This window comes from Scophthalmus maximus, chromosome 6 (assembly GCF_022379125.1).
Source record: "Scophthalmus maximus strain ysfricsl-2021 chromosome 6, ASM2237912v1, whole genome shotgun sequence".
NCBI lineage: Eukaryota > Metazoa > Chordata > Actinopteri > Pleuronectiformes > Scophthalmidae > Scophthalmus > Scophthalmus maximus.
The window spans coordinates 24,997,501-25,025,407 of NC_061520.1; the positions used below are offsets into that span (position 1 = coordinate 24,997,501).

Sequence of the window (27,907 nt, forward strand, 5' to 3'; positions counted from 1 at the left end):
ACAAAAACTACGCTGTGGAGTCGACGGGATTCTCTGTACACGTCTTTACCAGTCCGGAGGAGAGGGGACCGAGACCCCAACAACAGTCGCTCTAAGAGAGCTTCAGAAATCCTCCGCAGAAATCTGCTCGAAGGATGACCAACTCCGTTTTGCCAAACGGTATCAGGACTCAGAGCATGAGGAAAAACATTCTCTCACAAAGTGAGACGTGAAAGCAGAACTCCAAGTGTTACGTCTGAATACAAAGGCACCGCTCATCAGCTGGTCAATACCATCCCCACTGTCACGGTTGGGGTCCCGGTCCTGCCCACCTCATCCTGTCCGCAGACATCACACGCCTGTTCCCAGTTTCCTCATCACGAACTAAATCAGCCCTCTTGTCCGTTGACGTGTCACATCTTCAAGTTCTTCAGACCTGTGTCCCGTCCCCGCCGGTCGAGCCCACCTGCCAGCAAGCTTTTCTGTCATCACCTCACCTTCCAATGAAACCGACCTATGTCAGGAGAGTAAACAAACTAGGGTCCATGTGTCGCGGCTGGTTGCACATGAGATGTACCAAATGACCATGTCGCGAATACCGCGGCTGCAGGGGGACGGACGCACCGCTCCTGACGGCTCCTCGTGGAGGAGCAATGCTGTGTAGCGGGAAGTGTGTGTTTCCCCCACGACCTCATCAGACATCACATCTACACTTTCTGTCATTGTTGAGGTGAAAATGAAATTGAGGATAAAGCACCACAGTGACCGCCCCACGCCCTGCCGACTGAGACCTTGTCTGAGGCGGCTTCATCAGACGTCCCACCATCCGGTCGCCCCCTGGTGGTGAGATTTGTCCAGGGGGAGCTGTCAGTACCATTGAGTCCCCCCATGAAAGTTTATGTCTACAGATCTTCCTCTTACAATGTGGCCCACCTCTCCTACTTCCCCTCTAGAGCCAAGCGTATCCCATAATTCATCACAGTGTCCTGCTCCACACCTGGCCAGCTGTTGATGGTAATGAAGTTTTAGTACCAGCTCACAGACATAAAGAAGTTAAGATTTTATAACACGCTAGACTATTAGCGTATTACTGTCTGAACCCCATGGCACCATGAGAGATTTGCGAAGCTTCCATAATTATTGGATAGACTCAATGTTGATGTAACATAACCTTAATGAGGAGAAGGATAAGAAATGCATCTTAGGTACATGAATGAATCCATTAAAGTAGATATTTATATTATCTTTCTGCATTTCTGTAACATTGTCATTGTGGAGTTAGTAGGAAAGTCTCCTCATATCTTCGTGATCCCTTTGGCTATATAATGTTTTTGAAAGGTGATTTAAACACTGCCTTACATCCATTTGATGGAGAGATCTAGAGTCATACATCGATTATTGTATTTTAGAAGCACCCGAGCACAAGACAGCACTCATTTTCTCTACCATTGGCACTCAAACAGCTATTCACTTTTTCGCTTATTCACAATACCACTTTCATAGGTGACCATACACTATTTTCATTACAACCACAAGACTCCTACAAAACCCTTCATTATCCCAGTTCTCTCTCCGGTCTGGGGAAACAATCACTTCTCACCGGGTGAGAGCGATATGGGCTTTAAAATCTGGGCTGATCAAGGCATTATGTTCGGTTGCTGACCTCTTCCATGAAAATGTTCTCATGACTTTTGCAGATTTGCGACAGAAATATGACATTCAGTCCAAGCATTTCTTTAAATACCTTCGGATCAAAGGTTTCATATTCACAAAAATCATTATCCTTACCTACTTACCTCAGTGGAGGGAATAACAGTAAATCACCACATTTCAAAGGAGGCCGGATTTCTCAGTTTTATGGAATAATTATGGACTGGTTGTTTGATTTTTTGTTTTTGTTGTAATCCTTGTGATAAGTGAAAAATACAATAAAAACATTAAAAAAAAAAAAAAAAGGCTCCTACAGTCTGAAACATGTCTGTGCTCCAAGACACGACTCGGACAGCTGTCCTAATGGGGAACACCATCTACTTTTCATCTTTGATCTTCATGAGTTAGAGCAAAAAAAATGAAAAAAAAAATCTCATGCCACAACTATTACAGGAGTTAAGATCGAAACAGAAATGATTTTAACTACATGAATGGGATTTGTTTGTTGTAAAGAGCTGTGACCTCCATTTCGTTTCTCTACTAATGCAGCTTCATAATTATTATTCACATAATGACAAAAAAAGATGCTACATGTTCCAGTTTTAACCTTAAAAAACCCCACAGGAACTTAATAGCAAAAGTTAACATGTACAAAAAAAAGTCTCATAGCAACCACAGAAAGTGGTGCTGGACACTCTTATTGTGTTTATTGCAGTATATTATATATCATATTTGTTATATATCTGCTCACACTGCGCACCAGACTTTTTCAAGCTGGTAATGTAATGGACACTGTTGCAGTTTTCAAACAGCCCGGCATACTGTTTTTAACCTTATTCCCCTGTGGGGATAACTTTAGTTAGTTTAGTAGATACTTTATTGATGATAAATTCTAAGTGTTGGTAACTCACCAGATGTAATAATTAATCTTATTAAAAGATGACACGTCTCTGTATTATGGCCAGATCCAGGTCAGAGTAAAATCGTTCCAAGGTGTCACATGCGGGTTACTGATATGCAACAAGAAATGCAAGAAGTGTCAATACTTTCCCACATATCCCAGATTTCAAATGTTGACTCAAAGACAAGCCTGACAGACCCAAACGGGGAAAACCACTTCTAGTATTTGCTCATCATCATCATCATCATCATCATCATCATCATCATCATCACTACCAGTTGACACAGACGCCTTGCTGAAGAGAAGCATATCCAGCCATCGCATTATAGAGCTTCATTAGTTTTCTTATTAGTTCCAAAACGTGCTTTTCCTGTCTTCTGTAAGACGTAATTATTAAAAAGACACCAATCCAAAGGTGCAATATAACCGATCCGGTGAATCATGGGTAAGAAGATCCTTGAACTGCAGTGACATTTTTGAAACGATTGCCTCACAGGTTGTGTCCTAGAGACAGTTGCGCACATCACGTCTTTTACTGTGATGGAAAATGAAGTATGTGTAGTGACAGCTGAGCACCACAAGAGGGAGGCAAAACAATGTTTATTGGCTGAAGCGCCATCATTAAAACTGATACCTGTACAGAACCACGGTCACACAGACTACTCCAACAAAGGTGATGTGTTCAGCTCAGAACATTTGGGGCCACTGGCATTAAGAGAACCTCGCCGCCGCTTACCCACAATGCTTCATGTTCTGCGGTTTGTCCATGCGAATAGCCAGTTTGATCTTGAGCTCGCTGTCCGGACACCCTTTAGACACCGTCATCTTGTGGAGCTCAGACTGCTTGGGGCTGTTGGGAGTCGGGTGGAGCACGACCTGGCGAATGATAACATAACAGCAATGTATCGACGTGAGTATTGAGTGATGCCGGGCACGTGAAAGTGGACAAAGCCGAATTTGTACCGGAGCCGTTCCTTACCCTCCCCAGCTCCTTATCCTCCAGAGCCAACACTCCGGTGCTCTCGGTGAACAGCTTGACTTTGACAGCAGGTAACGGTTGGGTGGTGGTGAAGTCACCCTGGGTACCCCAGCTACACACACACACACACACACACACACACACACAGAAACACAGAAAGCACTGTGTTAGAGATGGTGATGTCTCTGTAGCTGCCGCTCCGTCACTAAGCATCTGACTGAAGCTGCTGTTAATGATGGATCCAGCTAAACCAACACTTGCAGGAACCGAACGTCTCTTCACGCTTTCACAAACGTCTTTTCTTTGGCTTGGCGCAGGAGGTACAGCAGGTCATCCATTCTTTTGAACAGTGTTTGGGCAAGATGCTGAACCCCAAATGACCCCTGATGGTTGTGCGACGTATGGTCCAATGTATGTAAGTGGATGAATGTGACGCGTACTGTAAAAGAGCCTTGAGTGGTTGTTAAATGTGGTTCATTTACCATCACAATAGTCTATGCAATGGACCTTTTCCCCCTTTTACTATATAAGCAAAAAGCAGAGGGGCATGAGTTATCACTAATGGTGTTACAATATCTGTCTCCCTGCTATGGCATGTCATAATGTCTGCTCTGAAAAATCCATATGGTCTGTAGTTCAAAAGAAAAGCTTCAAACATCCTTTTACATTTTTGTGGGGAAATTATATTTCATTCTAGAACCTGCCATCTGGCCCATGGCCTAAAGCTGCGAAGCTTCTACAACGTGCTATTTATTTATTTATTTCATTTTATCTTCTTCCACACCATTCTACCTGCAGACATGGGATTAAAGACAACATAGTGCAACTTGTTTCAAACTCGCTCTCATGTTTGCGAGACATTAGAAATAGTCCAGGGGACCAGCTCACAATCAGCTGACTGACACTGACCAATCACCTGTCAACCATATAGCAACGCGGGGGACCTGGCCACTCCTCTGAGCTTGAATGTTCAGCTCCTTTGGGAATACATCTCAAGAGGAGACGCATAATCGGGAACTTCACATGCCATTTGTTGGATCCCTAGTGGTCAGATCCGATGCTGGAGATGTAGCCACTGGGGCTTTAGAATCTCCTACCGCCTAACATCTAGTGAAATCTAAAGCTTTGCATTTCCATACCTTTAGAGAACAAGAAGATGAACCCCATATCCGCTTTCAATATTAATTATAGTATAGTCACCGTCATTTTTCTGCACACGTTTGGAATTTGGATTATTAGCAATAGTTCCTCCTTTTTTCAATTTAAACATTTGTATAAATATTCATCCAATTTAACGCATGTTTGTAATTCAGCTTTTATATAGTGTATAAATTATATATAACTTGTATTGTCTTATCTCGTATTATATTGTTCTTTGTCTTCCCTGGGTAAAAAATGTAATCTTTTGTTATTAGCAGACATACAGGATTGACCTTACTGAACAAAATGCTGCTGTAATACAGTAAAACAAGTTACACTGTACAACTTGTAACACAGTATAACTAACCCTAATCCAGTGGATTACATGGATGACCATTCGGTGTTACAGCTACACACGCCTCGTGTCTGCTTGAATACAAAGACAGAGTAGATTTATCGTTTCGTTTCTGCAGCTGACGCAAAAAACCCACAATGTTTGCAGCCAGGATCCGGTCTCCCATCCCTTACTCCTGCTGTACTAATAGAAACAGCTCGAACTATCAGCAACAGACGAGATTGCAATGAGCAAAACAGGAAGTGTAAGAGATGAGACAATTAGCGGCTGCCATGGAAACAAGATGTGACCTGTGGTGTTACATCTGACATTGAAGCACTGACAAATGAAAATGCTTTGTTACCCCAGTGAATCAGGAAAAGAGAAACGCTCAACCCCCCCGGAGGCTCAAAACTTTTGGGGACTAAATATGTTTCAAACGGCTGGATGACCCCACTGCAAACCCAGCCCGAGTTTTTCACTGCTGACTTAAAAATTTTAGTTGTATATTGAGGCCAACTTTACACTAGAACAATGTTTTGTTTATACTGCCATTCATCCATTCACCCCCCCCCCCAGTTTATTCAAAATTCATACTGAGTTCATACATTTTTTTTTACAGTGCTCAGATAATCACACTTTACAACTGTGGAGAGCAAAAAAAACATCTCAGGATGAGCGACACGTCCGAACCTTGAGGTGGAGCCTGCCCTGTGTGTGTGTGTGTGTGTGTGTGTGTGTGTGTGTGTGTGTGTGTGTGTGTGTGTTGTACTCACGTGGGCTTTGAGGCCTCGGCCTGGTCCGTTTGCAGTTTGTGTCCTCCCTCCACCTCCATGGTGCAGTATACAATCCTGTTGGGAGCCAACGACTTCAGCCCCTGAACCTCCATGATCACCACCTGCAACACACACCGGCGTAGTTTAACCTCGTGTACACGTCTGAACATGCAACTTGGATGATGACATGAAAATAAAGCCAACTTCGTCTCTTCCATTAGACAGAATAACACGTTAAAAACAATAGATAGTTGTTGTCAGTGACAAACTTTGACTGTCTTTACACTGTCAGATATTTGCATGCCTGAGGACCAGGGACGTAGCATTCATGACACCTCTTTCTGAGGTTCGCTCTATGGAAATATGTAATAAGCCATCAGAGAGCGTGGTGGAGTGGACAGGGCCCAGGGAAGCTGTTTACCTGATGGGGGCAGTATTAGACATTCTTTTTGTTTAAAGGTGACATATTCTGCTCATATTCAGGTTCATACTTTTAATTTCATGTTACCACTTGAAAAGGTTTACATGCTCTGATGTTCAGAAAAAGGCGTCAGTGTTCTCATACTGCCCATTCCACTACTGCCCAGAGAAATCTGAAACAGCTGTTCAGTTGTTCTAACCCTAACCCACAAAAGAACGACAGGGTGATCTTTTCTTCACAGTTCGTGGGCCGGCAGGCTCCACAGATACACCCAAACACTGACAAGTGATTTTTGCATGATATGTCACCTCTAACAGCTGAGAGAGGATGATGTCAACCTGCTTTTCTTTCTCTTCTTCTTTTGCTAAAATGTTCCACCGCGGCCACCATGTTTGTCTTGTTGAAAACCAGAGGCGAAGGAAGCAGATGCTCCAGCTTTTATGCAACTGCAGAACAACCGTAGAGAGCGAGGGTGACAGGGCGTTGGAAATAATCTTGAGCCTCCAGAGTCACATTTTCTTTCGATTTGAGTCACCAGAAGGGTTTGGTTTGTTTGCTGCGTTCAAAGCAGCTGGAAATCACTTGTTGTTTCGGAGTTTTGGGGAGTTGTGAGAACTGTCACCCTGATTGACACAGAAATTGCTCTGCATTTACCCTCGTTAGGGTTTATGTTGACAAAGGAACGAAGTAGAGAATCAGCTTTCTGAAACTGAAGCCTGTCTTGAGTAAATGTCGACTCACCGGAACCCAGAAACACACACACACACACACACACACACACACACACACACACTGTGGGCAGGTGCTGCTAGGCTGAAGAAAACATTCATTGTACAAAAGATAGAATTTCTCCCACCTCACCCACATTGTCATTTTTAAACTGGAAGAGATGGAAAAGTGCCCTTTTTCTCTGGAATGCTAGAAAAGCATCAACAGGGAGGCAGTAAAAAAACCATGGTGCTGCCGGACTGTTATGCTTGACTTGATCTTTGTGGACGGTTAACACCCACAGAGGCTGGGCACAGGTACTAGACAGGTCATTCATCGTCTAAGTGGTGAGGAGATTCTATTCTCGGCCTCCTGTTCCTGTTCAACCCAGAGATGGACGTGCCCGCCAGCCAATTAAGGTGGGTTTTTCAAAAGTCTGTCAGTCAGCAGGAGTCCTAGGAGACACCTCGTCTCATCAGCAGCTCCAGACGCTAATCCTGAGAAACCATCCATGGTTACCTCGGGGACAACCCTGCGTAGAGGATTACGATGAGAATGGTTGAGCTGATAAAAAAAACAAGCTTTATTTGCCCGGCCAGGTGACAATGACATGTCTCTGCATGTCTAAACCTCTTCCCTGGACTCACCTTACAGTCAGTAACTACTTAAAGGCCTTTGTGTCATCTAATTATTGTGTGGGAATGTGTTACACATTACACTTTTCCACCTAAGAAATGAACAAAATGTGTTATAATCACCACATGTTCTGAACAATAATGTGAGTATCTGGATGGGTGAGAGAAATAGAAACACATGTTATGGCTGACATGTCAAGGGGTTTGAACAAAAGTAGCAGTAGCAGGGTGAAGAACGGGGGACGTGATGCTTTCACTGACGGAGATTTGGTGGAGCCAACAACCATATGGAAGAAGACGTTGCAAGCTAATGAATGGATTTCAACACTACTGGTTTCAAAATACTCAAAAGTGACATCTGACTATTTGTGGAAGCAAATGCTTTGTACACATTACACCTCAAAGATTCACTGAATGTGAACACTGGGTCATTTTTTTCATGAATTGGTAATCTCAGAGGATGGTTCTCAAGTATTTTGGTGACCCACCAATTTCTCTAACACCACATTAAGTTCTGAATATTCTTTTGACCAGCTTTTCATCGTATGATATGTGTTATGGTCAACAGTCAAACTTGTGCAACAATGTCTTCTGCACGATCTTTTCTTCATAATCCATTGTGTTGTCACCATGGTACCTCTTCACTTGGAGTGTACAGACGACCTTGACAACCCCTGCCAAGGAGATTATGTTTTAATTGCTTGCTGTTTTGTCTGTCTGTCTATTTGTCAGTAGGAATTTTGGAAAATTGGATGATTCCATTTTTAACTTTCTTTAACATGGAGAGAGGGAGCGTTAGCCTTCTAGTTTGATCATATGATCTGACTCAGATCAAGATGCAGTGCCACAGTAACATGACAGCATTCCTAAATCATTTCGAAGGACAAATGATCTTAACAGAATAAACAATGACAACACCATTACTGAGTTATTCAAATCCCACCAGAACTGCCCGCAAGGCATCCACCAACCTCCAGGGTGAAGGACAGCACCACGTCAGACTTGGACAGCGTGTTCTCGTCCTCTTGGCCCATGTCCATGATGGATGTGTTGTGGCCTCGTTTCAGCTTCTGCAGCTTAAACTCTCCTCCCTTGGACACAGGCATGCTCTCCAGGTTGGCCATCAGCAGGTTGACAGAGGAGCGCAGCTCCTCGATGTACATGGCCTCCATCTCCCTGGAGGGAAACTTTGGAAACCTTCCACCATACTGACCAACACAGCATTTGTTAATGAGCACTATTCACACAATGTCCAAAATGACAATCACAATACAACATTTTTCAGAATGGTGGATACACAATCCTTGCCTTATTTTTTCACGTTTTCAAAGTTATTTTGTTTTCCATGCACATGGAAATCAGACTGAAATACATTAACAGACCAAAATAGAATAGCATTAATGTCAAGTCAAGACAAGGTGATGATGTTGTACACATTAGGATCTATGTACTATCCATCCATCATCCATCCATCCATCCATCCATCCATCCATCCATCTTTTGTACTTACCCGAGTGATCTGCTCGGCCATTTGCAGTCGTCCGTCCAGTTCTCTTCTGATCTGTGCTGCCTGCTCATCAGGGTTGTCCAGCTGGAGAAACAGACACACAATGTATTTCTGAAAGTGACCCACAAAAAGGTATTGTGTAATAATAAAAAACTAAAAATAGCCGACTTCCTGTTGGGCGGAGGTAATGTCAAGACTGACCTTTTTGTCCGTCTTTACATGATACACGTGCCTACCAAATTTCCTTCATTTACATCAATGTTAAGGCTGGGGAAATTGCGGTAAGGGGCTCTATCGAGTCATTTCGACACGCCCATGCTTGAGACCCCTAAAATATAAAAATTTGCACCGGTTCTGATGCATGTGCAAATTTTTGGTGCCTCAAATAAGCGATTTATTGGCATAATAATATTAATAAATAATTCCTTCAATTCCAATAGGTCCTCACTCTGACTTTGTCAGTGGAGCTCGGGCCCTAATAATAATAACAACAAGGATAATAATGATTATTAGGAGAAAGCAAACCATATTAATAAATAAGGAGGAAAAACTTGATCAAGAGCTTTCAAGAATTATAAAGATATTGAGGTAAAGTTAGTGAACTGAATCAGGCTTTCCTCATGAGACATTCATCCTTACATGGTGAAGACAGTGTAAATGTCCATGTCTTCTCCAATTAAAAAAACACAATGTAAAAAATGTGCCTGCTGAACAGGATTCAGAACGAAACAAAGAGGAAATGATCTCACTCATGTGCTGTCTTTACTGGCATATTTTGCATCAGCTTAATATGTTTTGGGGAAATCAATTGCAAGAAAATTATGAAAATAATATTGAAATGAAGAGGAAAGTCTTGTTGAGGAATTCCTCTCCTCTTCTGAGAAACTGCAAAGAAGAGTGTTCTCAGGCACTGTGCGAGGTCATCTTATCTGTGGCGGGCCGAGACAGTCGATGGGTGGCTGAAGGCCGTCTCCGGGTGTCACAGTCGTGGAGTTTGTGCAGGACACATAGTGGTAAATACAGAGTGTTACTATGGAGATAGCTATTCTGTTTGTGAGACGATGACATTTCTCTGACAGAGACACTGTGAACCTGTTGGTCTGTGTAGCGAACCAGAAGTCTCCTCAATATTGAACTCTTATAATAAATACTTCTGCTTAAGACATCCGCAGCCTCCGTCTTCCTGAATCAGCGTCAACTGCATCAATTATTCCGCCACAAGTCTGTCCTGAGAAATCTCATCGAATTGGAAGCTACCACCTCAGGGAACACAATGCGAATGAAAAGCATCTGAGGAGCGACACATTCCCTGAGCATGCACTGGTCATACCCCAATGCAAACTTTATATAACGTGATAATATTATTTCATGATGACTGCATTCACAATGAAGAATGAATATTTAATCAACATATGTTGTAGATTGTGTTTCTAATGTTATTAGAAACAAAAGTTAATGCATTATTATCATATAAGGTCCTATAGGATGCGGAGATACCTTGGAAATTAAAATTGTGAACTATGCAGGATGTCATTTTCTGACACCACTTATATCAGTGGTGTCAGAAAATGACATCCTGGGGAATGGTTTTCTGGTCAATATCGGCTTTAGATTTCTCTCTCAGAAAATGTGTCTTGTGGACAATATATATCTATAGATATATATCTACAGATATATATAGATATATACTGTATATACCAATCAGCTCCAAAAGTGAACATATGGAGATACCCTCCAAAGGTTTGGTTAAAATCCACTTGTGTTGTTGAGTTATTCTGCACACACACACACACACACACACACACACACACACACACACACACACACACACACACACACACACACACACACACACACACACACACACACACACACACACACACACACACACACACACACACACACACACACACACACACACACACACACACACACACACACACACACACACACACACACACACACACACACACACACACACACACAGTGGCAAAAAAACGATATTCTGTGTGAGCTGTGAGAGCTTGTGTGTCACCATTTGTCCTAGCTGTGTGAGGGGGGGGTTCCACTGTTAGCCACACTAATGAACAGGGGGATTCACTGATCAGTAATGCACTGGGCATGTGATGATTTAAAATCCGTTTATGTTTTTAAGACAGATTTGCTAGTGTCACATTAGAAAACTTCGGCAGCGCAGTGTGAATTGATGATTTTTCTCCTGTAAAGCCAATGTCCTACCAGCCCGCTTGTACCCATAATCACTGAGAAAAATGCCCCTCTGGGGTATGTCATTGCTTCCATCTGTCAATACCTTCCTTTTTCCAGTTGGCCAAGTGAAGCCTTGCTTCTCACGGAGGCCAGTGAAACTGGGAGCAGGAATCAATCTGATAACCATGAGGACCTCATCGGCGGCTTTGCCCACAGGCTGCAGAATCAATACTCTCTCTGCAGCCCTTCCTGCTGATTATGAGGGAGGTGGAACAGGTTAATGGTAATGCTGTCACACCACTGTGTATGTGTGTGTTTGTGTGTGTGTGTGTGTGTGTGTGTGTGTGTGTGTGTGTGTGTGTGTGTGTGTGTGTGTGTGTGTGTGTGTGTGTGTGCGTGCGTGCGCGGGAGCCTGTGCATGTGCACGTGCACGTGTGTGTGATTTTGTCCAGGGGAGGAATTTTCCCTAAAGGTATTTTTCCTTTAGTATTAAATGTTAGTAAGGTAGTATTTGACAATTGGAGCCCACCGGTCAGCTGAAAGTAGGCCCTGTCTCTAGGATAGCTAAGAAGACACTGGTTGGGTCTAGCTGCCTCATTCCCCAATGGTGGTTGCCATAGGAACCAGGGTCAAAGTACAGAGCCTATACGTGTAGTAGAAGATACGATGATCTAAGTCTACATTTGAGGGAATAAAGAGCCTGTCTCTGAGTGTCACAAGGACCGTCAGTCAAACAAGTCTTCTCTGAGTAAGACAGACAAACCATGCGATTTTAGTAAAACATGGTCGTTTTTAATCCTAGGTGGTCCTGAATCCTGAATGCAGCAGCTTCAACCTACCAAAATCCTCCCACACTACACCGCTCCTCAGCACCCTGCACTGGCTTCTGGGGGTGGCATGAATCTGATTCAAGGCTCTGGTACTTGCCTACCGTGCTGTGAATGGCTCAGGCCCCTCCTATATACAGAAATGGTCAAACTTTACACCCCAAACAAATTCTAAAATGAGCAATTGCAGCTGTTTTTGCCTATTTGACAAATGTTTAGGTACTCCATTGATGCACTTGCACTTTTGGGTGATATCTTTGAAAGTGTTATATGAGTTGTGTTGCCTAGTGTACAGATGTTGATAGTGTCCTGTAACAGGGTTGAAGGGTTATTCAAGTTACCGAGTGGAACCCAAGACGCGTGGTGCCCCGCTCTCCTTTTGCACTTCATTCTTGCCATCCTAACATACGAATCTTCATGGTTGAATGCACTTATTGTCAGTCGCTTTGGACAAAAGCGTCTGTTAAATGAACATAATATAGATTAACGTTGATAATAAGAACCATTCGGTAACAGAACTGGAGTGTGAGCTGTGTAGTCTTGGGCGGGAAGCTTCACTTGATTGTTCCTGGATTGGGTTTGTGATTTTTATGGACAGGATTTAAAGGCACAGCCAGAAGGAGAAGAATGTCCTTTCTGGGGACCTCAGCATTGCTTCCCTGTTCTTTGCAGAATGTGTGATTCTGTGGGCTCCATCAGACCTTGACCTTGAACGTGTACTGGGATTGTCAGCAGTCAAGTGTGAGGCAGCTGGATGAGAGTCGGCACCTCCAAATCTGAAAGCATTGAGGAGTTACATATGCTTGAATTGGGATAAGACTTTGAACTTGTAAAGTGATGTTCACAAATAATTCCAGAGTTTGTTGTTGTACGTCAACCATTTTAAACCTGTGAAATAAATCTGCATTAGAACATCAAATGTGTGTGCATGTGTAGAAAAGATTATGAATATACAAATGATATGAGTGTCTGATGCAGGTCCTGAAAAGAGTAGAAGTTATTTTGGGGGGAACCAGGTGGGTTTGCATACATACACGTATGATTAAAATGTTATCGTGATTTTCAAAGAGCCTGCGCCATCATCCATGTTGAAAATCCACTATACCTTTCAGGAGTGAAGAGATGAAAGTAACCTGTTGTGACTTGCCATTCTGTCCTATAGAAAATCATTTTCTATCATCTGTCTGGCTTGAATGGTTATAGTTGTTCATGGCTCAGCCAGACCATTATTGAAAATATCAATATAGTGGCATCCAATAGTAGTACCCATCTCAGTTTTTGAGGACACTGGGCTCCAGAAAGATATAAAAGCCAGATGTTACTGGACCTGGACACCCATTAGAAATAGTTTTAGAATCTTTCACTGACTGGAGGTGTAGTGGCAGTGTAGCGGTATAATAGAAAGAGAGAATTGGCAGGTACATGGGATCGTCTGATGGGATTGTTCTCTCTTTGGCTCGCCGTCTGTCCCTGCCATTGATTTTCTCCAACTGGGTGCATTAACATCTTGCTCGAACACCCACCCCTGCTGTTACCACCGACTGAGGAGCGCGTTTGAATTACCACTGCCACACACACACACACACACATACACCACAAATTTACACATCAAAAAATGAATAATAATTCACGTTGCGTCCAGTGTGAACGCACCTTGAGAGTTCAAGTATTATTGGCTGTTTGGGAGTATATCCTTCAGGACTGAAGCTGTGAGCCATTTCAAGTCAGAAAATATAGGCAGAAGGCCACTACAGCAAACAGAAACTTTGTCATGCATTCAGGGGCGGACTGGCCATCTGGACGTTCTGGAGAAACAAGTAAGTAAGAAGGAAAAAATGATTCACTTTTCACAGGCAAAAAAGTCACAAAGTGCTTTACAAAGGCATAAACAATATAGAGGGCAAACACAGAGCAAAAAGAAACAATATATCAAGAAAAACTAAAAACACAATGCACAATTAAGACCACAACAGCACAACGGGGGGAGTCCAGGGGCATTTTTTAGTCCCAGTCCGTCCCTGCATGCATTTATTCATTATGGGGAAATGTTTTATTGTTCAAATCCCTTCATTTGCTTAACACTTCCTTTAGATTTCCATGGAAAGATATTCTGCGACTTAAGTGAAGTGTCGTAATTTGGTTCCTTTGTATGTTCAGCTGGGCTACTATGTACTGACTAGTTGATACTAGAAACCAATTGGAAATTATTGATAGGACATGCACCGACTGAACAATATCTATAATTTTACCTTAAATTAGTAACAGATTGCATCGTTAAATGACAAAAATGACTTACATCTTTGAAATAAAGTGCAACTAAAGTTGGTACAATAACGTCACACAGAGAATGGTCAACATGTCATCAATGTCTGTACACTTAAGGGCTGACATTTCCTGCTGATAGTGGTCTCAAGTGACTCCAGGTCAGCTGAGTGCATTAAACCCCCATCAACAAAATATTTCGCTCCCAGTTGGGTCTTGATCAGCGGGGAGCAGTAACTCCACTGTCCCTTTTGTACCTACAAATACAGTACGTTCTCTTCGACTCCCGCTGAGATGCTTTTCTACTGATGGAGCTCAGCTCCTCTGCTGCTCTCAAATACTTTACAACCATAACTTGAACACCGTCATCTTCTGAAGGTGTAATTGAAAGTCCTTGAAATTGAAAGCATTCGCAACATTTCTTTAAATGGCCCAATGACCAACACGTGCAGGTCTCCACTGGCTCAAAAGAAGTGTTTGCTGGGTCATGTGACGGCCGAGTTGGGTGTCAATTTTGTGATTTGATGATTATGGAAAGCCCTGTGCAGTCAGTTTAACTTCTTTATTCCTTCTCTGGTTTTATTCAGATATTGATGCCTGATACACATTTTGTGACTCAATGGGTCTCAGGCAAGAACCGTCCATACAAGCCGATTTGTTCTTAAATCGCGTGTACGAGTGAAAAAGGAGAACTTCCCGCATACACGTATTTTTTCATATTTTGAGTTGAGTGGTCCACACCTGTAGCAGCAGCCCCGTAAATTAGTCTGCTGTTCATCAAACCAAGTTGTGGATCGTTCATCACTTTGAAGCAATAATACAATTTACATTGTTATTATTCTGTTAATTCTGCAGTTCTGACTATAGTATGATTCTACATGTATTCATGTACCTGTTCACAGTGTTGTGCAATGGCCAGGGGAGCGCACGTCTTTGGCAGTTGGCATGCATGTTGTGCAAGGCGCGCACTGAGTTGCTGGCTTGACATGTAAAATAATCGGCCTTCTCGCTTTAGATTTGAGGATGCTGAATAGCTACATTTTATGTCAAACATACATATCTTGAATCAGTAATTGGCTTAACTGCTACACAAACCTGGCTCCGGTGGGATATTTCTCCATCACCCCAGAGCTGAACTTCAGACATGTATACGTGCAATGGGGACGTGGAAAAGTAGAAATCATGATCATATTGGATGCATTCCATAAGTCAAACCAGCAACTATTAATCAATTATATAATTCATTGTTGTTATTATTATGAATCACCACTCTCAAATCAAATCCAAGCTGATCAAAGATCAAACTTGAGCTGTCTCACACAGTTAGCTGAAGTGTGGAGTGTGTCCAATTCATTTTTTCTTATCAGATAGTACACCATGCTGGCCACGAATCACTGCCTGTATGCTAACTGTTAGTACTATATCTATTTTCTGACATTTTATGAGTGTGAAATCAATACAGTATGATCCCTTCAAACAATAAATCAGATTTTAAATAGCATGATGTACACAAATTCATGTTCCCTTAATAGCAGTATTAATAACTCTGATGTAGTACACAACGTGTAGTGATGATGATTCTGCAGGTGTTTGAAAAATGAATTGACTGCAATCTATTACTCTATGTAAGGAGTGAGGGAAAGATCAGTACACATCTGAGTCTGTGTATATCATGCATGACTTTGTGAGAGATGACAACTAAACACACAGCTCCACTGTACAGTACACCTGCTCCAAACCTTTGATCATTTACTAAGAATATCAGCATCCACACATGACATTTCATCATATTGATAACCTCAACTTTTCTAATTCTCCCCTCCTCTTCTGTCCTCTCTCCATTGATTTAAACCAGTTGTTATCTCCTCTGGGTGGATTAACAGGCCCAAGCCCCGATAGTGATTAACAGTGAAGCAATCGCTCGCCCTTAATTCAGATAAGGGGACAACAGTTGGCATCACAAAGGAAGGGGGAGGGGAATGACTAGTAGCCTCTGTGTACAGTTGTCATGGCAACAACATACAAGAGGATAAAGGGCACTGGTGAATGTTTGCGTGCGTGTGTGTGTGTGTGTGTGTGTGTGTGTGTGTGTGTGTGTGGTGCTAACATGTGCACAACCTTTAAAACGTCCTCCTACTCATACGACGAACTCTGGCGTATGTGGTCAAAATGACCAACGTAGACAGTTTCCTAAAATAGCGCCACCGGTGACAGGAGGTAAACGTAAGGGTGATGGATAGGGTTACAGAAGCATGGCGAGAAAATATGTTTAATCCATTTGAATACATATACTTGACGGACTTACCAGGTCCACCGCTGACCTCTAGTGGTCGTGTATGTGGTAACGCTAGAGAGGCATATCTTATCTACGGTCTTCAAAACAACCACATACGTTTCAAAACCAACAAACGTTTGTCATATGAGTCGGAGAACAGTCTCATAAAAAGAGTTGACGGTATGTCATCCTCTGTACACATTTCATATCAGTTTCTCACAAACACACACTGTCACTGCTGAGGGCAAGCGCTGGGCTTAACACTTATGTTGTCCCAGGGCTGTAGGTTATTTGGTGTCTCCTCCATTTTTGTTATCAGAGCAAATATGCGCAGGGAATCCAAGGGTTTCGCAGCAATACTGGATAACCAATCACAGCACGTCCCACCCGTCTTGTTTGCCTTTCATAAACACCAAGCTGGGAGAAAATGTACACAGACAAAGAATGGAAGAAAAAAAACTAATAAAAAACTTAAGCTTATAAAGAGGACAAAGCTGTGGAAATTTGCAGGTGAAGACAGGCTCATGTTCACTCTTGCATCTAGTGTCACTCAGATACATTGGAAATGCCTTTGCAACTGCATTTTGGCTCTAAATAAAATCTTCTGAGCCACAGCCACCCATCCAAGTTTGGAGCAATTCACCATGAATTTACTAACCACAAATTACACACTGAAAGTGAACCTCAAATGACACTACGTATGTGCTTGGCAAATAGTAATAGAAGCATGAAAATGAATAATTCAAAATCATTTAATTAGGGATTTTATGTATTATGTAATATGGCAAGGAAGCTGATATTTTCAGAGCCTCACAGGACATACTTTGTTAAAAACAATATCCAGCCTCACACGGGGTGCCATTTGTTGTGCATTGGTAGGATCTACTTTGGTAATCAGCAATAATTAATAATTATTAACTTTAGCAATATCAAGGGAAGGTGTGAAGAACAGTGATGGCTGGGCTACAGGAGATGGATCTGTCACGGGGCGAAGACCATGACCAAGGGGAGAAAGCTTATTGCAGCCATTTGTCCCACAGGGGTCAACTGAATAAATAAAGTAATACAGTAATAATTGTGCCGCAAATTTTTTAATTGAATCAGAGTACTGTTGTTCTTGCATATGCATGTCCCCAGGTTTTGAAACCATCCCTCGCATCCACCCTGAAAAGTCAAATTCATTTTAATATTTTTTATTTCTTTTATATTTTACATATAATGCCAAGCAGAAGTAATTCTATGAATGGTTTCGAGGTTCAGTTCACCCATATTTGTAAAAAAAATAATTATTACCTACACCAAAGAAGATTTGCCGCTGTTTGTTTGTTTATCAGCAGGATTATGCAAAAACTGTTGAACAGATGTCAACAAAACTTGGTGGAAGGATGGGACCAAGAAAGAACCCACTAAATTTTGGGGCAAATCTGGACCAGGGGGAACTTGTTTTTACTTTCTTTATCGTTGTGAGATGTTTTTTGACATTTTCACAGACTTCCCAGGGAAAATGCAGGCATATTTGAGGGACTAATATCTGTGTCATTTCTTTGCTCACAGTTCAACAGCGACATGTCTGTTGGGGTTTCCATAGGAACTTTTGCTTGAGTGAAAAGTGATCCTCCTGAACATGCTTTGTTGTGGATCACTCGGAGTAACTGACAGATGTTGCTGTTGAAGTAATTTAATATTTGTGTGAATTGACTCAGAGTGATTCCTGAAATCAGCATTGATTGTTTTTCATGAAACTGGTGTGTCTCCAGTCTTTTGTAATCAACTGGAGGCTTTCACCCACCACAGCCCTAATGACTAAAACCCATCTGAAAGAAAAGAGCCGCCCACTGTTTTTCCCTCACTACATATCCGCTGTGTTGGCCGACAATTCAATTTGTCTCCCGGTTCCAGCCATCATTACTGCCAAGGGCACATTCATCAGAAGACGCGCGCGTCACTTTTTGACCCTGCTGCTCTTATGATGTGGGGAGTTTGTTAGAGAACAATCATCTCATTTGGCGTCCACTGGCCTGTTTGAAGTGATGCTCGAACCAGCATGGCTGCCAGAGATCCAAGTGACCCCCCAAACAACACAGAGTCGTGTCATTATCATCATCAGGTCATTAAGATTTCCTGTCAATCATAAGATTATATTTGTTATAGATAATCCCCTCCAGTTTCAAGCTGGTGTAAGGATTCTGTGCAATGAAGTGAATAAAATGTACCTGCTGCTTGAAGCAGGCGTTCCCTCTTGAACTCAAATTAAACCTAAAAGAAAGCTTCCTTAAAATGTAATGAATATCATTAACTGGTTATGAATGTCCTGTCAGAACAGAATCTGTCAAATGAACTTAATTTGTGTGGGGATCTTTTCTCATGTAAATGATTACTGATTATTCATCAAGCATCACTTAACTAAAACATAACATCAGTGTTCATAAAAGTACAGACTCACACAGGTTGAGGAGCTCAGCTTGGGACGTGAACCTTTTGTGTCCAGTCTAGTGACATCATGTGCTGATACATGTTTTAATCCAAGGGCAAATTACAAATAATGGGAACCTTAGATGACTAGTTTTCAGCACCACACAACAGGCCTCTTAGTAAAAATGACTTGTTAAGATGTAGACTTTTTGCATCTGCCTGTGGGAAAGCAAACACACACTTTGAAAAGGGCCATGCTGGAATCGTGTCTGTTGGGCTATAGGCAACGGGGAGGTTCAGCATACAGCTCATTGTGTGCGGCGCCAGACATTCCACTAATGAGGGCAGCGACATGTTGCTTTGGAAGACGTCGGGAGGGGAGCTCTCTGTCTGGCTCTTTCTTCACGGGCATCCGAGCCCGAGCCACAGGTGACAAAAGATGACAGGAGGCGGACACACCCCATTGCAGTTGCCTCAACGTGCATCTGTGTTGAACTGGCTCCGGCCGGGGGTCATCTCCAGGGTGCACACACGCTGCATTAGCCAGCTGTGTGGCACCATGAGACATAAGCTTGCGCGGGGAAAAGGGGATGTTTCGGCATCTCGCTTAGTGCGGGGACTTCCCTAGCTCCACAGCGTGGATTAAAGGATTACCTTCGTGCAGTATGCCACGGTTTTGGATTGGAAGCTGCATGTGAAGGACGCGTCAAATATATTTGCTCAGAAGTAACTTAGCGTCATGTTGCCTTTAACTCAGTCAGCCATCTGCCAGTACTTTCAGAGGGCTTTTACATACCGAGGAATTATTTCACTTTCAGTTCGACGAACAGCCGCTCTCGTCGAACTGAGGCCTGAAAAAAGAAAATCATTGTCATCTCGGCTCTGTTTGAAAGCCCTGTTAAAGAGTCACAGTTGTTTTAATCGTGGCTCGGTACTGTTGGATTTAATTGCCCGTTATTAGCAAGAGTGCAGCCCCCGCCCCAAGAAGCCAATATTTACCCTCAGCGCTGATAACTGGAGAACACACGGCTCATTTAGTGGAAAGTCCTGTTTCCTCTAATGCCTGCGCCTCCCTTCCTGCCGGCCTCCTTCTAATCACCACCTCTGTTTAAACAGTTCGGTCTCCGAGCCTCATCTCTTTTCATTTTACTCTCCATCCCTTTCCACGTCCTCTGTCCCTTTTCCACTGCCTCATCTCTGTTCTGCAGGGACCTCACAGAGAGTGAGCCTATTTTTTTTCTATCTTATGCGATAAAAAAAACACCATAAATGGCTGATTTTATAATTTCATAACTGAGCCGTTGTTATTTTAATAAAGAAGAATTTTTTTAATTATTCATTTTAACCAAAAGGAAGCAAATGTGAAGTATTCCCCAGAGGTTGTTAAAGTAATTTGATCTCTTCCAACCACCGGAACAGGTGTTTGAGCACACCAAGGTGTGGGAGGTTATTGAGCCCCATCTGCACGGTGGGCCCTGAAGTGCAATTCACAACGACAAATAGGAAAACACAACAACAAATCAAAAAAACACAGCGGCAAGACAGCTGTTGTGCTTTTTGATTGGGATCCTTTGGGATGAAATATGTTGGAAGAGACAATTCTGCACTATTGTCCATATCCAAATCTATGCTGTATTTAAACTCCACACTACAAATGTCTGAGGAGCTTCTGAGTATGTACACAGGACAAGTGACAAACACTCAAAGATGTCAAATGATGAAGTGCATTTCTGATTTCTAGATATCTAAAGAACAGGGGGGGAAAAGAGCAATTCAGAAAAGATGTGGCTTCTTCCTTAAAATACAGAGAAAATAAATATAAGTCTGCCTCTGATAATAGGGTTGCCTGCCTCCCTTCATTCCAGGTAAAGTGCTTCACACATCAGCTCACAATTTAGAGGAGATCAGAACAAATTCCCCCTAAGATCAAACTTATATGGCTGATAAGAACACTGCACAGCGGTTGGATGAATCCAGAGAGCAACGAGTCCACATGGGCTCATATAGAGTAGATGAGAATAACATGCATTCAAATGACACGTCTCATTCAAAATTGACAAGCAGCATTAAAAACAGCGCCTGCCATTCCCCCATGCCTCCCTTCGGAGCTGTATTGCAGCAGACAGCGGCAGATTTCTCAGATTACAGCGCATTAATTCAGAGTGATTACTCCAGAAATGGCAATCGACAAGAGGACATGGTGCGCCTCAGTCCTTTGCACGGAAAAGAGTTTTTTAGGATATATAAGGATATTAACTCAGTGACATTGACACCTGTTGGATGTCACTGTGTGTTACATCAGATGCAGTTTTTCTTTAAGCGACTCATTTATTGATCTGTTTTTAAGCCGCACAGTGGGTGGAGGTGGTGTTGTCGCACTGTGCACATGTTTCTAATGCTCTGGTCACTTTCACTCCATTTACACCGGGCATTCAAATGTGTTTTGAATTCAGATTGAATCTACATCTGATTTGTACATATGCGTCTCCAGTGTCCATATTGAGATCCAAATGAGATCCAATAACTCCGTTCAGCTCATGTTTCCTGTTTAAAGGGATAGTTCTTGTCGAGGCTGGTGGTCCTATTTCCGCGTCTTTATTTCCAGTTTGGATGCTTAAAAGCTCTGGATAGTTCATGGGGAAGTTGTGGGTCCTACGGCCTTTTTGCTGGTTGGCCCACACTCCTCCCTCGTTTGTTCTTTTTGGCCCGGCTTCCTGTCTCTCAAGGGTTTGTTAAAATTTGGCAATTTATTTAATTATGTTGCTTTGAATGAAATACTTTTTGTTCAAAATTGATCCTCGGGTATGGTATCCTCATTATATGTTACTGGTCACAAGATTGAGCCAGAATGTTTTGTTAATGTTTTTTTGTGGCCGTAACAAGGTCCAAGAAAACTATAACCAAAGCCTATAGTAGGCATCCATGAAGATTGGTATCATCCAATGTGAGTGAGGACTGATGAGAGGACTGCTTCCTGTAGTTGTACGTGGATTTACAAAGCTCTATCTGATTACAATCCAAACACAGTGTAATGCAGGTGTAAGTATATCAGGTAATATACACTGAACAAAATTATAAACGCAACACTTTTGTTTTTGCCCCCATTTTTCATGAGCTGAACTCAAAGATCTTAGACTTTTTCTATGTACACAAAAGGCTTATTTCTCTCAAATATTGTTCACAAATCTGTCTAAATCTGTTAGTGAGCACGAGATAATCCATCCACCTCACAGGTGTGGCATATCAAGATGCTGATTAGACAGCATGATTATTGCACAGGCTAAAATGTGCAGTTTTATCACACAGCACAATGCCACAGATGTCGCAAGTTTTGAGGGAGCGTGCAATTGGCATGCTGACTGCAGGAATGTCCACCAGAGCTGTTGCCCGAGAATTGAATGTTCATTTCTCTACCATAAGAATTTGGCAGTACATCCAACCGGCCTCACAACCGCAGACCACGTGTAACCACACCAGCCCAGGACCTCCATATCCAGCATGTTCACCTCCAACATCGTCTGAGACCAGCCACCCGGACAGCTGCTGCAACAATCGGTTTGCATAACCAAAGAAATTCTGCACAAACTGTCAGAAACCGTCTCAGGGAAGCTCATCTGCACGCTCGTCGTCCTCATCGGGGTCTCGACCTGACTGCAGTTCGTTATCGACTTGAGTGGGCAAATGCTCACATTCGATGGCGTCTGGCACTTTGGAGAGGTGTTCTCTTCACGGATGAATCCCGGTTTTCACTGTACAGGGCAGATGGCAGACAGCGTGTATGGCGTCGTGTGGGTGAGCGGTTTGCTGATGTCAACGTTGTGGATCGAGCGGCCCATGGTGGCGGTGGGGTTATGGTATGGGCAGGCGTATGTTATGGACATAACATAGGCCCATTGTTGTGCCATTCATCCACGACCATCACCTCATGTTGCAGCATGATAATGCACGGCCCCCTGTTGCAAGGATCTGTACACAATTCCTGGAAGCTGAAAACATCCCAGTTCTTGCACGGCCAGCATACTCACCGGACATGTCCCCCATTGAGCATGTTTGGGATGCTCTGGATCGGCGTATACGACAGCGTGTTCCAGGTCCTGCCAATATCCAGCAACTTCGCACAGCCATTGAAGAGGAGTGGACCACAATCAACAAACTAAACAACTCAATGCGAAGGAGATGTGTTGCACTGCGTGAGGCAAATGGTGGTCACACCAGATACTGACTGGTCTTCGGACCCCCCCCCGGACCCTACCAATACAGTAAAAGTGCACATTTCAGAGTGGCCTTTTATTGTGGCCAGCCTAAGGCACACCTGTGCAATAATCATGCTGTCTGATCAGCATCTTGATATGCCACACCAGTGAGGTGGATGGATTATCTAGTGCTCACTAACAGATTTAGACAGATTTGTGAACAATATTTGAGAGAAATAAGCCTTTTGTGTACATAGAAAAATGTCTTAGATCTCTGAGTTCAGCTCATGAAAAATAGGGGCAAAAACAAAAGCGTTGCGTTTATAATTTTGTTCCGTGTAGATTTGAATAACCATATGCCAACATTCACAGAGCGTACCTGTCACAACTAGTCCTCAGACCCGAACCCTAGTCACATCTTGCTGTCACGGATATGGAGCAGTACATGTGTATGAGTTTGAAATACTTTTGAATAATATATAATTTTGATTATCCTCTAATAGTAAACATTCCATCCTCTCACATAAAATAATGTATTTTACACATCTTTGTGTATCTTTGAAACATAACATATCTAACTTGGTATTTACCACAATATTTACCATTTTGTAGTTTATCAAAAATGAATGAATATCTCTTGATGCACCGACTCCAGTCTCAGTCCGCTCATTGTGGAGCTCTCCCAAGTTCCAGTCAATTTCCCTTTGAAACAGTATACTTTGCATACAACCAGCCCTTCAGCGATGACCCTCTGTGACTCCCTGTGGAGGGTGTGGATGAGCGTCTGCTGGACAACTGTACAGTCGGACGTCTTCCCCATGATTGTGGTTGTGTGTACTGAAAACTAGACCAAGAGATACACAATATTTATACTGTATGAATAGTAATTTACTTAAATATATTCATTGGATTCCGTGTGAGGCCCTAGGCCCAATACTGAGACATCTTACAGTCAGTTTTGTAGATCGAGGTCCACACTTAATGCTTTAACAATTATAAAATGTTTGTATATCTGTTGTAGAATTTGTTAGCAAATACATTTTTTATATTTACTATTGCTTTAACTTAAATATTGCGCATGATGATATATAGTATGTCTCACAGATGGTTGACCTGAAGTTAAAAGGCCTCTCCAGAAATAGATTGGGATGTTTTATGTTTGTTAGGAGCACCCATCATAACCCTGAGATTGGGATACGATGTGCATTGATGTCTCCATTTTCAATAAGATAATAACAATCCTGACATGACGTCTAGTGACCTAGACTTGTTATCTGCTCCGTCCTATTTGGTCTTAAAACCTATGTGGTTTGACTGTCAGCATGTTCAGACACTCATATATAAGACAACTGATGCTCACTGAGATATTTCTATCAATATCTGTGTCTGCTCCTTTTCAAAAAGCTCAATTTTTTGTTGTGAAAACAGGGTAAAATTACAGTAAGTAAGTGTGGGTAAAGATGTTACTATACCGTACTCTATCAAAATTGAAGCATAAAGGAGCACTGTCGTTGAGTAGCCCCCTCTTCAGCGACAAAAGACGAGCTGTGTATCTGAAGGCCGGCCTCCAGACTGCCCACGACTCGACAGCATTATTACCACATCAATCTGTCTTTACAGCCCAGCTCTCTATCCTCTCATTACCATTGCACTCTGCATATATTAATAACTCATTTTTCCATCCGGCAGCAGATTTTCCATTGGTACCATAATGATCTGTTTGCTCCCCTCGTGCTAGATTTGTACACTGCTAGATGTTAGATTTCATGCCGTACATTGCTTAGGAACGTGTTGTTGAACGATTACAAAGAAAGTATCGCTGAAAAAATTCACATGCAGAGATGCTAACATTTGAGACCATCCGCAACAGAAAAAACAACAGCCTTAATTGTGTCTCTATTTTTGAGACAAACACAAGTCCGTGAGTCTAAGGATGTCTTCTCCAGAAAAACTAAGGGAGAAGTAGTGTGACACATACATATTTGGTTTGTGGTTTGTCCTTACTTTGTTGTGTAGATCAGTACATAATCCTTCTGGTCGCATGATTAAACTCAAATTCGTATACTGTATATCATATATATATGTATATACACATTGTTTTAAGACAGTTGCAAATAAGAGACATATTGTGGCCATCAAACAGAATTAAAATAGAGTTCAACCAAGCACTAATTGTGATGATGAATCAAAATTCATGCATTATTAATTTGATAATAGTAGAAAGCTTTCCAGGAACATTTCCGGTCACATCACCACAACCGCAGGTGGTTTGTTACACTCCGTGTCCTCCTCTTCAGAGAAGGCTGATTATATGTCGTGAGCTTTTCAACAGCATCTGTAATGATTGATGAAGATAACCAAGCTATGAGTTTACTGGTTTCAGTGGAACGTTAAACCAATGAATTGATGAATAAAAACAAAGTTGCTCTCCTCGTGTATACGTGAGATACTTCCCTGAGCCTGGTGAGGACAGTGTGACCAGACAGTTTGTCTGCAGCTCATCAGCTCCTTAGAAAACGGCCGCATGGAGGTTGAAGTCAGTGTGGATTGAACAAACTGAGCACTGCAGTCTCACTTGCGCACCGCTCACGTCTCGCTTTAGATGAGAATTCCCAGTGAGGCCATTACTGTTACAGTCATTTACAATGAGGTGCTTCATTTGCAGAAAATGATTTCAGGTTTGGAGTAGTTGCTCTGGATAAAAAAAAGATTCAAATGCCAAAGACAGATTCTTAACTGATGATCAACGCTAACTTGTTGGTACTCATTTGTGCTCTAAAATGAACAACAGCGTGCCGCGATAAGATAAGAATAGAATCCAGGACGTGATGTGATCCAGGATAAAATGATACATTTTGTTACTTTCTAGTTCGGTACAGTAATCTCAGAGACAGTGTAACTATTTATTGTCCCATGTCTCTACAGGACAGTAGTGAAACAGTCCGATTCTAACCCTAACCCTGAACGGAAAGACAACTGGACCGGTCCGAGCTCTGTAGGTGGGATCAAGAACATGGATGGAATCTTTCTGCGCCAGAGCCAGTGAAGGTACAACAGCAGTCGGGATGAGACTGACGTACCTCGTATGATCAATGTATTGCTTCAATCAACGGGACTAACATGGACTGGGCCCTACGTACCACTACCACAACTTTGTACATCACCTGACAATCAGATCAACAAACAATCAGTTAACCCCCCTCCCACACAGACAACAGGTACAATGAACATGAATGTCAGACTGGAATTAGGAAGTGACCTGAAAGGGCAATTTCATCCGATTGTCGAGCTAATTTTTGGAGTTGTTGAATGAAAAAAAAACAACATGATGAAAAGGCTCTCTAAAACCATCTAGGTCAAACGACAAAGTCAAGTTCCTGTGGAGACATTTGTCACAAGTTGGGCATGAAGATGGACATATGTCATACACACACACTCCCGGTATAAAAATCAGACTAACCTGGCATGCGTTATAAAGGAGTTGGTGCTCGAACTTCTTGATGCCCAGGATCTGCTGGAACATCTCGTAGAGCTGGTCTTTGCTGAGGATGAGCTCGGAGGCAGCGCTGGCGGTCATCCTCTGCTGGTGCTTCCTGGGGTCCTCTTCACCGCGGTAGATGGTGTCAAACTTGGCAATCCAGGAGCTCAACACGGTCTCTTTGCTCAGACCGTCGATCTCGGGCAGGCTGCGCACCCGCTTCTCGATGTGCTTCTTGAAAACCTCCCTGGAGTCGCTGGCCGAGCAGCCACCGCTCTGCACCATCCGGGAGACGCGGTCACTCTTTAGGAAAACCTGCAATCAGTGAAACGATGTGTGAATTGACAGGTCAGTTCGGTTTTTAAAGCCAACAGATTTGTGATTCATTCACTTCATGGACCAACAATGCACCTGACCAAACCTCATTTTAAGACCTATTTTAAGAGGCCTATATTTTTTAAATAGCAAACTTGCACCTATCTGAGCTCCCATGAGCGTTTGGGTCTGAAAATAATTTGTGGCAAGGTGCATTGTTGGTGCATTTCTATTCTGAGGCGGCAAAAAGGGATTGACCACCAAAAACCACGTCTAAACTCAATGGCACAGTATTTCTTATTTAAAGGCTCATTATGAAGAGAATAGCATGCACCTAGGCAGGTGCTCAACAAATGTAGTCTTTGTGCAAGCTGATAATGTTTCCCTCTGCAGAGAATCATTCTTATCCGGCTTTTAAAGGAAATAAGAGAAGGGCACTCTAACTATATCAGCTCCTAAGATTTCTACTGCTGCACTACTGACAGTCAATGGACTTTCGTTCAAGGTCAAGGTGCTTGTAGCACTGCAAAACTCCATTAAGACAATTCAACAGCAACATCTGTTTCCTGAAACAGTGTCCCCTTGCACAAAATCATGAGGTCATTCTGTAAATAGCAGAACCAATAAAAAACTAAAAGTCACGGAAACACTGAATTATTGTTTTTTCTGAAATTCCATGAACCTCCACATTATCTTGGAAAATCTCAGCGACAGAAAAAAGCAAGACATTCAATGACAAACCAAACATCGCTGCCATGAAATTGAACTGATATTTCAGACTGAATGAGCTTGTTTGTTTGTCTCTGATTTTCTTTATCCTTCTATTTCTGTCTGTCCCCCCAATCTCTCTCTCTCTCTCTCTCTCTCTCTCTCTGTCTGTCTGTCTGTCTGTCTGTCTGTCTGTCTG

The 27,907-nt window shown here is 42.5% G+C and overlaps 1 protein-coding gene across 9 annotated transcripts in view; it reads right to left on the minus strand.

Annotated features, from left to right (window-relative positions):
* The window catches only part of cadpsa (Ca2+-dependent activator protein for secretion a), a 136,105-nt gene that overhangs the window by 87,184 nt on the left and 21,014 nt on the right, over positions 1-27,907 (minus strand). For all 9 annotated transcript variants that reach the window (XM_047332920.1, XM_035631318.2, XM_035631315.2 and 6 more), the window contains exons 3-8: positions 26,668-27,000; positions 9,034-9,114; positions 8,495-8,731; positions 5,760-5,881; positions 3,510-3,621; positions 3,267-3,406 (exon numbers count right to left, since the gene is read on the minus strand). In XM_047332920.1, the coding sequence (XP_047188876.1) occupies positions 3,267-3,406; positions 3,510-3,621; positions 5,760-5,881; positions 8,495-8,731; positions 9,034-9,114; positions 26,668-27,000 (1,025 nt within the window). The remainder of the gene's footprint in view (positions 1-3,266; positions 3,407-3,509; positions 3,622-5,759; positions 5,882-8,494; positions 8,732-9,033; positions 9,115-26,667; positions 27,001-27,907) is intronic.